This window comes from Notolabrus celidotus, chromosome 2, assembly GCF_009762535.1.
Source record: "Notolabrus celidotus isolate fNotCel1 chromosome 2, fNotCel1.pri, whole genome shotgun sequence".
Classification (NCBI taxonomy): domain Eukaryota; kingdom Metazoa; phylum Chordata; class Actinopteri; order Labriformes; family Labridae; genus Notolabrus; species Notolabrus celidotus.
The window spans coordinates 29,197,675-29,211,763 of NC_048273.1; the positions used below are offsets into that span (position 1 = coordinate 29,197,675).

A 14,089-nucleotide genomic window follows, 5' to 3' on the forward strand; every position below is an offset into this window, starting at 1 on the left:
ACCAAAATAAGCTGCAGCCCTTTCCTATATCCAACTTTCAGCTCCTACGTTTTCAAGTTTCCATTCTTCTCTTTCATTTCTAGTGTGTTGTTTTGCTTTTGAATTGAAAGTACTAACAGGTTCACAGAGCTGTGTAGGTTGTGTAGGTTGACATTTGACACCTTTTCACAGGGAAAGTTTTCTTCTGTCAGCATCAATTTGAGCCTGTGCTGTTTCAGGTGAGGCTTGTCCCCACTGTCAGATCAAGTTAACCCCTTACTGCTTTTCAAAAACGCTGTGACAAAACCATTTTCCCATCTGTAATAAACTGCAACTGATGATGATAAAAGACTCAGATTGTTGCTCTACAAGAGTCCACTTTCCAATGTCGTCTGTTTGGTTTTGTTTGGATAAAATCTTTTACATTTGGCTGCTCAGATTTGTTGTGTTTGGGGAAGACATCAACTTCAGTCTGGTGTAGAATAAATGACACAAAAAGATTGACTATGTGATAACCCATAACTACAATTTTGAAGATTCAAGACAAAAAACACTAAAATCCTTCTGATAAATGAAAAATGTCAAGAAAGTGACCTGGAGAGAACAAGTGATGTACTGAAAGCTATACTTACACATGCTCATTTTGTGCACATGAAAAGTCGTGAATCTACTATGTCACTTAAAGCCACCAGAAAGTTTTCATGTGCATACTTTTCTTTCTGTAACACAATGTCTCTTTTTCATATGGAGCATCAGAAACTTTCCTTGTTTGCTTCTGAAGCTTTTGCACTGTGGATTGCATCATACTCTTTGTTACTGCACCCATCACCAACGCTACAGCTGATCCTCCCTTCAGCTCTGGCAAAGTTATCAATGCTGATTAATGTACATATACATACACTACCAGTCAAAAGTTTGGACACACCTTCTCATTCAATGGTTTTTATTTATTTTAATTCTTTTCAACATTGTAGATTAATACTGAAGACATCAAAACTATGAAATAATCTGGTTTTGCCATAATATGGATTACAACAGTATCAAATAGAGCTATCCATTGTGTACTAAACCTACCTCCAAACAACACAACTGATGGTCTCAAACACATTAAGAAGGCAAGTCATTCTACAAATGAACTCTTGACAAGACTCATGTTAATTAGAAACCAGTCCAGGAGACCACTTCATGAAGCAGACTGAGAGAATACCAAGAGTGTGCAAAGCTGTCATGAAGGAAAAAGGGGGATACTTTACAGAATCTAAAATATAAAACATATTCTGGTTTGTTAAACACTTTTTTGTTAATTAAATAATTCCATACATGTTCTTTCATAGTTTTGATGTATTTGGTATTAACCTACAGTGTTTCAAATAATTAAAATAAATACAAACCCTTGAATGAGAAGGTGTTTCCAAACTTTTGATAGGTAGTGTAAATAAAATAGTGTTAAAGCATGAGAATGTTATCACTTAAACTTGTGTATACTGCATATTTCTGGGAGATGTATTAAGAAAGGTTCAAAGGTATAATGTAGTCTGTTATTTCTCAATAACAGACCGCTGCCATCGATAAGACTCTAATCACAGACTCTAACCAGAGGAGTCCACAGGTTGCGTGTGCGTCACGTTACGGCTGCGCAGCGTGTTTGCTCCGCCCGAGGGCTCGCACCCTGGTCCACAGGGAGCGCGTTGGGAGTGTAGCGCAGCTCAGAGTAGCCAGGATCAGCTGGGTCCAGCATAGAGAGAACCACATACAAACAACAGGTCACAGAGCCTTTCTGTGGTTGAATTTCTGCTCATTTGGAGAGTATTCCATTACTTTTGTGCTTTAATCATCACTGAGTATGCTGCAGAACTGTTAAGTTTAGTTTTTGCAAGTTCTAAACCTGCAAAAACGAAACTTAACAGTTTAACAGTGAGTTTAGTAATTCTGCTCTATTTTGTTGTCCTGTTACCTTCTGACACAGTTATCATCTGAAAGGCCTGTTGTAGTGGACCTGGATCACAGATATGTGGCTGTTTGTAGCTTACATCCACAATCGATGAGTACTTCTGATTTAAACGATCTTTAAAACGGTCGGGAGTCCGTATATGGCGTTTTATTTTGAGATTGCCGGATGTTGCATGCGATCCTCGTGCCTGACTTCCTGTCCAGGTCATTCTTTTCTGTGCATATTGCTGCATGCTGGGCGTGGGCTCCGTCGAAAATAGACTTGAAGCGTATCTCTGGCGGAGTGGCACGGGGGCACGCTCCCAAGACAGAGCCGTAACGTAACGCCACGCGCCCTGTGGACCCTAGAGCATTGACTAGAATGGGAACGTATCAGCTGCGCAGTGCACGTTACATTACGCGTAGCCGTAATGTAACGCCACGCGCAGCCGTAATGTAACGCCACGCATCCTGTGGACCCGAGGCTTAACGGACTAACTGGAATCATACCAGTGTGCAGTAAGATGCCCATGATGATGTTGGATGTTTATGGTGGGAAAACAAAGGAAAGAGACAAAAGCAGCGTAGAAAACACAGGATAGGTGAAAAGCAAAGATGTCTGGCTAAGACAGAGAAATCCACAAAACTAAAGATGGTGCATGAAGGCAACACTTAAAAGAACACGGTAAGGTATACAGCTGGGTTTAGAGACTGAGAAGTAGAAAATAAAATGTCTTGGTCTCTGACGGTGATGAGGCAGAAACGAAACCAGGTGCTGATTCCTTTAGACCTGTTGACCTTGTTTTACTTCACCAAAAGTGGAAATATCCAATTTAGTGTGAGAACTAACAGCTGAGTGGGCTCATTTGGAGAAGGCTGCAGAGTGAACGGTTGCTCTGTGCAGAGTGCACGAGTGTACTGGACTTCTCTCAACAGAAGTAACAAAATCATTCTTAAATCAATATTTGGCATTATTAAGATATTGATTTATGAAGTGGATAGGGAAATACTAATAGGTTATATACTGAGAGTAAGCTTTTGATGAAAGGAATACGTGTTTAAGATCCTGCACCAAGCGACCTCAGTAGGAGGCGGCTGCTAGTGTAGGTACAAATTTCCTGGGACTCAACACTCTGCAGTACAATATATTAAACGTACTATTAGAGGGCAGGAGAGGTGGGCGGCTCAGATCCTGCACCACCTTAAACCACAATACAGACAGAAGCTAACTTTATGTTACTGTGGCAAAAGGCAGAGGTGAAATTTGCAGGAAGTTTTGCTGTTAAGAATGTATTGCCATTGTTTTGCTGCAACAGTCCACTCACTATACATTGTCCTTTACATTGAACCTCGACATGGTGAGCAGGACTCAAACACAGGACAGAGGGGCCTTGAAGTACTGATTCACAATCAAGGTGTTTAATAAATAGTCATAGGCTAAATAATGTGTGGGCACTTTTTGAAGTTCTTGAATATAACACACCTCAATTTGTCCTACAGTCCTTAAAGTAGGCCAAAGGTCTTGACTGAACAACTGCCTCATTAGTCTTTGAGGTGATCATATGACAAATAAACACATGGTAAGAAGCAGGTTGTTGAGCATCGGTCATCAACAACATGGCAAAAAACTGTCCAGTGAATGGGTTACCTGTCAGATCATATGACTTCATGTTATACCTGTTATGCTGCTATAGGTTTCGACACACTGGCATCCTATCTCTCACCCCTCTCTCTGCCTATCATTTATTTAACTCTTCCTGTCCCATTAGAGTTACTAACCATAGACCTTTCTGGAGTCCCTGAGCTCCCTTGTCTCGTAGGTTCCTCTGGATCTCTGCCGTAGACGGCCTGCTGCTGTGAATGTGCCAGACTCCAGCTGCTACAACTACTAGTATCAGTCTCACCACTATCATCTCTCTCTCTTAATCTCCTCTATCCCTCTTTCAGACCCCAACTCGGTCTCAGCAGATGTCTGTTTAACATGAGTCTGGTTCTGCTGGAGGTTTCTGCCTGTTAAAGGAAGTTTGTCCTTACTGCTGTAACTTGTTAAATGTTGCAAAGTGCTCTGCTCATGGATTAAGATGAGATCAGACTGAGTCCTGTCTGTAAGATGGGACTGGATCTTATCCTGTGTTGATGTTGGGTCTTTGTTAATAATAAAACAGAGTACAATCTAGACCTGCTCTGTTTGTAAAGCATCTTGGGATAAGATTTGTTGTGATTTGGCGTTATATTAATAAAGATTGATTGACTGATAGAGACAACAGCCTAGCCTTGGTGAGGAACTGAATCAAAATAAGGGTTTGAAGTGATGCAAAGTGAGTGAAGTTTGAGGAGGAAGTATATTAGAATAGTCTAATTTAGCCAACATATGGAGTCATACCCTAAACCCTAAATCCCTGAGTATAAAAACATCAGGGATAAAGGAGAGCTCAGAAATGTTCTCCATGGTGTTTTTGTGTGAATCATGACGGTGAATGTTGGCGAACATTTTTGGGTTACTTTTTGTGCACCGCTCTCTGGCAGAATGATGTGAATTCATTCATGAATGCTCAACCACAGATAATGAAGAGAAGCTTTTTAGCCCCCCAAAACATGAAACTGTATCCAGGTCACCAGGACGTGCACAGCCGCACTGAGCACCAAACTACACACAGCACACATGGTACACTCTGTTTCACAGTTTGAGACGAGCTGCAGAGACGGACCAAATGATTCATGTCTCAACCTACTTACACCATCTCTCTGTGGAGCAGAGAGGCAGAGTTTTTCAGACTCTGTGCCTCGTCTTGCATAGCAATATAAACCCCTTCAACACACTGAACTCATATTCTGTTCAATGGAAAGCCTGAGGATTGTGGCAGTGTTATTACTTACTGCTCCCAAAATCCCCAAACAAGGACAGGAACATTGCGGCACGCTCGCTCTCTATGAGGTGCATGATATTAGAGCTGGAATTATGAATCCAGGCAGATATTGGCCTTTATGAATTCAATGATGAGATATTGGACTGTCGCTGGTGAAAATGATACGCTGTAATATGTCAGCTAAACTCAGTCCAGAAATCGACCTTCTCAAACTGGTCTCAGCTGCCCTCAGGCGTGATTACACTTAGTACACTAAAGGTTCACAGAGTGTGTATTTATGTGTTGCAGAGAGGGACTGACTCACTGGTGCACACATCCTCCGGTTTGTCCATGTCTCCTCGGTAATAGCCGTTCCGACAGCCGCAGAGGGTGGCTGCCTCGATGGTGGAGCGACTGTGGGCCGGACACTGCTGACATAATCCGACCCCCTGGTAGGACTTGAAGGTGCCCTGAGGGCATGCTGAAGAAAAAGAAAGAGAGTGGAAATAACACATAAAAAAAATGTTAGAGAACTCTGCCTCCTGAAAATGAAAACAATCTATTTGAGTCCCTTTTTCGATCTGAACTACAAGACGTGCTTAACTTTGAACTTAAGACCACCAGCTGATTTTTCTGGAAGCATAAGGTTTGAAAGCACCAAAGGGGATTTTCTGAAAAAAGCAGCACATTATCTTGTTCAGGCAAGATAAACAAAAGTTTGTTTATAACCACAAACTATCACTCTGCTAATTTTCGGTCGGCATCATGGCTCCAGAATCAGAATCCAGTTAGGGATCCAGGGACTAGATGTGCTGTATTGTTGTGCAACAATTAACTCAGGGAAAAGAAACTTTAGAAGAAAGCAAGAACTGCAAGGTAAGAATTCATTCTGCTGGTTCTTTTGTGTGAGAAATGTTTCTGAGCATAAATATCAACCAAACATCTCTTCTGATATCAAACACATGTATGAATTCTTAAAGGTGTTGTTCTCTTGCACTCAGCTTTCATTCATTCAGGGACCACAGTGCATGATGTTCATGCCTTGCATATGACGATATGGGGAATTGAATATGCATTGCATTCAACTTGGAAAAAGAGACGCATATGACTTTTAAGCAGCACTTAAAGATGTTTTGAATCAGTATAAAATGAAGGAGAGACCCATCTTCACTCCACATTTTTAAGATGGCCTCTTTGTTTTAGTCATTTCATTGCCATCTGCAGCTCTCCGTCTCTCTACTGCCCTAAATTTGAGTCATACAGCAGCCATTTTAACAAAACCATGTCTGAGTCTTTGTGGTCACCTCTTCTGGATCATGAGCATTTGATAGCAATCTTCTAACTAAGCTTTTGAACATGACACAACCCTCATTTGAATCTCTCTGTTTGCAGAGCGATCTGCTTCATCCAGAGGGATCTTCAGGAAACATTGACACAGTTTTACATAACACAGTGAAGTAATGAAAAGCTCATTTCTGTATTCCCTCAGAGTTTCCCATTAACACCAGCCCACTCTCTGAAGTCGTATCTAAAAACACTAAATCTCTTGGATGCCATTAATGTATACATTGTCTCCTTTCTCCAGCTGATCTAATTAAAGTAGTGTTGGGATTTTTGTCTTTTGAAATTAAAACCTGACTGATAATTATGTACTGAACCACAGCTACTGCTTTAATTTTACATCAGTGTATATTTGACTGCCTTTTAGGGGACAATGACAGTACTATACATTAGAAATACTGTTGCTAATCAATGACATGTCAAACAGGTTTCATGAACATCTTTGCCAATACATTTCTATGACTTTAAGGCGAACTTTCATGACCATACCTTCTCTGAATATAATACAAAACCCCGTCAAAGTTTACCACAGTATATATTCACTGAAATTCATGACAGGCTTTTCAAATTTATGGCAAGGCGTGTTTCCACAACAGCAGCTCACCTTTTGCTGTGAGGCTAACAATACAGAACATTAAGGTGGGGAAGAACATTTCACATCCCACACCACAAACCACACACAGTCGAAGGACAGTTAACTACCTCATACTAACATGAAATATCAACAAGAACGAAATACTGTTATTGTTCAATAACAGATCAGATTCCTGAGTGCAACAACAAATATAAAAACTTATGTGCAATAATAGACGTACAAAACCACAGGACAGGAGTCCATATATATTAATCAGTGTTTCATACAGTGTCTCCTTTTACATATTTTTAAAAGTGTATATTTCTTTGGTACTAATATACACTACCAGTCAAATGTTTGGAAACACCTTCTCATTTAAGGGTTTGCATTTGTTTTAAGTATTTGAAACACTGTAGATTAATACCAAAGACATCAAACCTGTGAAAGAACAGATGGAATTATTTAATTAGCAAAAAAGTGTTAAACAAACCGGAATATGTTTTATGTTTTAACTTCTGTAAAGTAGCCCCCTTTTTCCTTCATGACAGCTTTGCACACTCTTGGTATTTCTCTCAGTCTGCTTCATGAAGTGGTCTCCTGGAATGGTTTCTAATTAACATGAGCCTTGTCAAGAGTTCATTTGTAGAATGACTTGCCTTCTTAATGTGTTTGAGACCATCAGTTGTGTTGTTCAGAGGTAGGGTTAGTACACAATGGATAGCCCTATTTGACTACTGTTGTAATCCAGATTATGGCAAAAACATATTATTTCATAGTTTTGATGTCTTCAGTATTAATCTACAATGTTGACAATAATCAAAATAATAAAAACCATTGAATGAGAAGGTGTGTCCAAACTTTTGATAACAATGTACATGTAAGGATTCAAGGATTCATGGTTGTTTATTGTCATGCCAAACACATGCTGTCACATGAGGTGGAATGATATTTTGTTTTCAGGTCCTGTTAAAAACCAAAATAAAAAGAACTGATATACATTTCTTTACTGATTCTGTCTTTTAAACTATGTGGTTGATACAAAATAAACATATATTGGGGAAATGGTTTAACTAAGTTGATAAAGCAGGCAGCTACTAACAGAAGCAACAGGCCTTGTGCTGTTTGTAGGATCAATTCCGACATGTGGTGGTGCATCCCCCATCTCTTTATCTCTCCTCATTTATTGTTACTCTCAAGCTGTATCCAATAAATGCTAAAAAGCCCAAGATAAATCAATATAAAATAAATGTAGGTACGACTGACACACCAGTAAAATGTTGACAGAATGTTCTATACCATGTCGGTATTTGTGAAACTTATTTCAGTGACTTTTCCAAAACTTTCAAACTTAAAATTCGTACTTTCAAATTCCACGACTCTTCAGGTATTTCATGACCGTACGAACCCTGCTTATGAGTCTATTAAGTTGTGACTGGCAATGTGTATTTCTGCTGAAATCTGCTTTTGGATTTATTTAACCTTCATTTTAGTGGGAGGATCTCTGGAGATCAGACTTTGTTTTGCAAACGAGTCCTCGCCAAAATGGCAGCAGGAATAATAAACAGTGTACCAGAAAAACCCTCAGAAAAGCCTCTTGTTTAAAAATCCAAGGACAAATCAGTAACCGTTCATTCAGTCAGACACAGGAAGAGTTCACGTTGCAGGCCAAAGTGCTTGTCAGTCATTTGTCCGTGTATAAATGTTACATGTCCTGTGAAGCGTTCAGAGTCTAGCTCAGGTTATCCATTAGGCTCTTTAAATCCTTGAAATAGGATACTGCAATCTGTGCTGGAACACCGTCCTCACAGCAGAGCTACAACTACTGATAAAGTGAGTGACAGGGGTATTATGAGTATCTGACACACCAATGAAAAAGGGTCTAATGTCTGGATTGAAGCTTTGAAGTTCCCTGAACAATTCAAAACCCAGAATAATGACATGTAAAGTCAAATATACGTAGAGTCTGAGTTCTTTATGCCTCAGAGGGACAATGGTTTAAAATTAAAACATGGGGCTTTACAAGTAGCGTTTAGTGTGGGCAAGCACTTCCTGAATCATGACTAGAAGGAGCAGAAAAGGGAAACAGAGGAGTGTGAAATGAGAAAATAAACTGCAATTAAACCTCTGCCAAAAGGCTAAAAAAAAACAAAAGAGGGTTTTAATGTAACCTTCTCACAGTTTTGATTGATCTTAAACACTTTGTTTTCCATCCTCCACTCCAATGAATGCTCATTTTGTCTCTTAGATGCTTGTGATGCTGTAAAACCAAAATGCAAATCTAACAAACTTATGGGGGAAGACAGAGAGAGGGTTTTAAGGAGTAGTGTAGTTCAAAAGATGAATGAATGAAAGAGACACAAATGCCAGCAGGTTAAGAGCCTCAGAGTGACACTTCATCAACTTTTAAAGCTTTAGGAGTCAGGATGGCAAGAAACAGACAACAGAGGAGAATGAAGACAAAGTAAGAGGATGAGACAAAGTAACACAGCTGTTTTATTCTTACTTAGCTATATCACTGTTTTCAGTACAGTTCGACTGCTCACTCCACTGAGTTTGTTACTTCTGGTTTTGCCGATGCCACTGTTCCAACATGATTCACAGTAGAGGCTGCTGTTTTCCGCCCTCATGTTTTACTGCAAATTACCTTCTACATGAACATCCAAGCTTGAAGAAATAAAGCGGAACTTGGATTTGTGGTACATTCTATATTCATCCCCGCAGACCTAAATCAAGTTTGTAATGATTGTTTTCTGTTTATACATTGTTTCACTGCCAGAAAGTTATGTACAGCACACAACTCCCAAGGCCTGAGTCTCCTTCCTGTGTGTGGAGGAGGTGAGAGTCCCGGGTTTGTCCAGAGTACTTGTTTATTTTTGTGTTCAGTCCGGATACTCAGCTTTTTTTATCTGATGCTCAAGGAACTCTTAAAATACACTCAAGAGTCAACATTTCTTTTTGAAATCAGTCTGTCTGATACTTTTCAGTGACATCTTCATCAGGACTGAAATAAGATTTACACTTGATTGATCCCCTGTACGTAAATGTCAGTTGTTACAGCAAAACAAACCAAAAATATGTGAGGAAGTACAGTGATGACCCCTCCTGCTCTACCTGCCTGTCATGCTCTGTTTGTTGGACCCTCAGGGCCCGATTCACTGAAGGACTGTGCAGCTTTTGCTCCCAATAAACCTGAGAAAATGAGCCTCAAATCAACTCTCACGTTTCGGCCTGCTGCTCCTACCTCAACCTCTCTGGTTTGGTTGTTGCATGCATCATAAGCAGCACACATCACTTCCACATCCATCACGTCATACAAGAAAGAAGTGGAATATAACTACATGTCAGGTTAAGACATTCCATGCAGGGAGTGCCGTTGACCTAGTGGATTAAGTACACCCCATATACAGAGGCTAATAGTCCTCATCACAACGGTCGCAGGTTCGACTCCTAGCCAACCGGTTGTTGCATGTCTTCCCCCGCGCTCTACTCCCCACAGTTTTTTTCTCTCTTCATCTGTCCGATCAAATAATAATAATAATAATAATTAATAGGATTTATATAGTGCTTTCTTAATACTCAAAGTCACTTAACATAAGATAAAATAAAACAGGTAAATAAAACAGAACAAGGACAGAGGTGCGGCGTGGGTAGAGGTCATGTGTTGTATGCTTTTTTGATCAGGTAGGTCTTGAGGTGGTTTTTGAATGATTGGAATGAGTCAGAGTTGCGGATGTGTGGAGGGAGAGAGTTCCAGAGATTTAGGGCAGCGATGGCACAAATGTACTAAAACATTTATTAAAAATGTAATTTTCTTTATCTTTCTATGTTTTATTTTTTTATTTGTCATTTTGATTGTGCTCTTCTATGCTTGTCTGAATTTTTCCAATGCTTTTACTGTTTTAATGTAAAGCACAAATGATAAGATAAGATATCCTTTATTCGTCCCACAACGGTGAAATTTAAGTGTTAAAGCAGCAAAGTAGACAGTGCAAAACAGTATAAAGCAACCAGAGCCTATAAAATAGAAATTATTAAAAAAGTTATTAGCAATTCAAATTAAAGAAGTAAAAATAAGCATATCTTACAACATATACTGTATACACAATGTATATTCACAATACACATATACATATAAGTAAATTTACAATATTTCCAAAACCAATGACGCAGTGAAAAATGTGCACAGACTTGTAGCCTAGGTATAAACAATGTACAGAACAGAACTGGTTGGCCTTGCCTTGCCTTGCCTTGCCTTGCCTTGCCCTGCCTTGCCTTGGCTTGCCTTGCCTTGCCTTGCCTTGCCTTGCCTTGCCTTGCCTTGCCTTGCCTTGCCTTGCCTTGCCTTGCCTTGCCTTGCCTTGCCTTGCCTTGCCTTGCCTTGCCTTGCCTGCCTTGCCCTGCCTTGGCTTAAATATAACTTTAAAAAGACATTGTATGCAGGAGCAACAAGCTTAAAGTTGTCCTGGTATGTGGAGATTATTCAATTAGTTGAAAGCAGGAATATTATCAGCAACTCTTGATAACTTGTTAACAGTGTGAATCATGCAAAACTGCCAAACTTTTACTGACTCCAGCTGCTCAGATATGATGTTTTCTGCTTTGCCTGGTCTGTATCATAGCATGCCTATATAATATGATAGGTTATGTGTCATTAATTGTGAAATCAAAGATTTTATAAAATTGTCGCCCAGGCTCCTGCAAATTAAGGAAGGCATTTTCCCTCTTTTCTGAGACTTTATAAACAAAATAATTAAATGATTAATCAAGAAAATAATTAGCAGCTCATCAGGGATTAGAATAATTGTTTGCTGCAGATCAAATAATAATGTAATTACAGGCAAAATAATCAAAATGACTTTTTAAAGCCTGCTCCTTTTCCGCCTGTTACATATCTGATCTGTACAATCTGCTTATTGCCAAGCAGCAGCTTGTCATGGGTTTGTTATGAGATGACAGATTGAAGAATAAGAGTGGGGTAACAGACAGGGCTGTGGCTCTTCAGGTGCAGGTTTGTAAGTACTGGTTCATATAGGTTTGTATTTAGTTTTTATTGGTTATGGACTGTTGGTGCTGCTGCATCACTGTTTATCACCAGCTCACTGTAATGCCCAGTCAGCATTAGAGAGTCTGTCTCTGGTGACAACTCTCAGCCACTGAGGACAATAATGAGAAACTTCTCCTCTCTGAGGAGTTTTTGAGACAAAGAATTAAGTGGGTGGAATATTTCGGAACTATTTAATATTTTGGTGCAAATAGACTCTATGCACTAAGGGCTGGTTTATCTACACCCTGAAGGTGAGCTGTTTATAGAGGAAACTAGTAGGTTTGATTTGGTGCTGGAAATATGAGGTGATGATGCAAATGAAGTGAACTGTATTTATCACGTTTTCTGTATGTTTTGATAAGTTTTACACATACCCTGTTAAATGTTAAAAATCATTAAACATGTTTACAAAGTTTGATGTGGTGCATTCAGAATAAGTGTTCTAGAATGTACTTTATTAGAAGATGTTCATAGGTATGCGCGGTTTTTAAAGCTGCACAGAGACGATAAGAGGGTGCAAATAATAAAGACGAGATTGACAGAATGCAAGTGAAAGTTCAATTTTAAATATTCTCTCCTTTCATCACTTATTGATATACGTGTTAGTGTCTATTATATAGGTTTATAAAACCCTCCAAATTACTTAAAAACGCTGATGGATGTAAGGAGACTGTGTAACAGGATATCCAACATGCCCTGATAGACGCCAGTTCAACTCCCATTATGACTCCACAGCTCCGGCCAAGCATCACACCCTATTTCAGAAAAACCTGAGAGAGGACAGACTTTATCATAACCTGGATGTCGACGTGAAACCATTTTAATAACCAGCTGCAGAAATAGCTGTTTAGTTGTCGAGATGAGGTCTGAGTAGTAAAGAAATGACATGTACATCATGCCTGCATCAGCTGTGATCTGGTCTGGGTGTCACAATAAAGACTTCACATCCCTGTGACATGATTCGGCCTGCTGAGAGCGTCAGAGGCTCAGGTGGTCTTTACATGCGGTTTAAACATGTGGCTGAAACATGATAAACCCAGAAGGCATTAAACCAGCCAAGGCTGCCCCCCTTTGAGTCTTTCACTGTCAACCCTGTTGCAGAGTGTACGTGCTGCCTGAAACAACAATCCTCAAAGCTCCCTCACTTTTTTAGATCATCTTCAGCTTGTTTTGCCAACATTTGCCCTTTACCTAAAGACCCTGAACCCCCCTACTTACTTTCTGAGTCTGTCAATGCCGCTCTCCTTTTTGTTCCTTTCTTTATACTCAGACTTCCACCATTCTTTGAAGTCCTCTGTTCAGGAGTGTCAATAGCTTCTGCCTTTGTGTGTGTGTGTGTGTGTGTGTGTGTATATATGTGTGTGTGAACGTGTGTGTGAACGTGTGTGTTTGTGTTTTTTTTCTTTTGTATTTTTGTGTGTCTCGAATAGGCAGATAGACATCTGGCTTGTCAAGGTCATTTATTCAACAACCTAGCTCATACACATGGGGCATGTCACCATGGCAACAAGTCTTGCTCCCTCTCTGTATAAGTTATCAGTAGGTACCTCTCTGTCTCCTTATAGTTATCTCTCTCTCTCTTGTATCTTTGTACCCAGCTGTTTGAGGGTTTTAAACCAGTACTAGATCTGCATGTGTGTGTGTGTGTGTGTGTGTGTGTGTGTGTGTGTGTGTGTGAGTGTGTGTGTGTGTGTGTGTGTGTGTGTGTGTGTGTGTGTGTGTGATATGTACACTTACAGTTACTGTAAGATCTTCACAGGGTCAGGTGTGTCATGACAGAGGCGTTGTACGTCAAAAATCTAGATTATGCATTTTCAACCACGCCTTAAAGTTACCTTTCAAAGCTAGGTGTAATTACTCTGTGAATTTACACATGGAATAAGGGTTGTTTTTATTGATGTCACTCAGATTATATGAAGTACTACTGTTTGAACACACCTTTGATGTAAGGACTCTTATTCTGAATGTATTGTGTGGCTAATTTAAAGTGCTTACTAGGCAGAAAATGTAAATGGGTTTACATAGACCTGACAAAGATGGGGGATTGGGAAGACAAAGGAACATTAAGGTACAGGTAAGGAGAGAAAGAAAGAAAGAAACAATAAAGATGAAAGGAAGGAAGAAAGAGATACAGTGATACGAAGGAAACAAACAAAGAATGGAAATAAACAGAAAAAGAGATAGACACAAAGAAGAAAAAATAAAAAACTAAGAAATAAACAAAAAATACAGTAAAAAACGAAAGAATAAGAGAAGAAAATAAGAAACTGGAAGAAAAAGAAACATAAATAAACAAAAAGAGACAGAAACAAAGACAAAAAGAATGAATGAAAGAAAGTAAAAAGGAAAGGAAAAATATAGAAAAAGAAACAAAGA

The 14,089-nt window shown here is 39.5% G+C and overlaps 1 protein-coding gene across 1 annotated transcript in view; it reads right to left on the reverse strand.

Annotated features, from left to right (window-relative positions):
- The window catches only part of LOC117808189 (ephrin type-B receptor 1-like), a 132,849-nt gene that overhangs the window by 65,408 nt on the left and 53,352 nt on the right, over positions 1 to 14,089 (reverse strand). Inside the window, exon 6 of the mRNA XM_034677764.1 lies at positions 5,080 to 5,235. Coding sequence (XP_034533655.1) covers positions 5,080 to 5,235 — 156 coding nt within the window. The remainder of the gene's footprint in view (positions 1 to 5,079; positions 5,236 to 14,089) is intronic.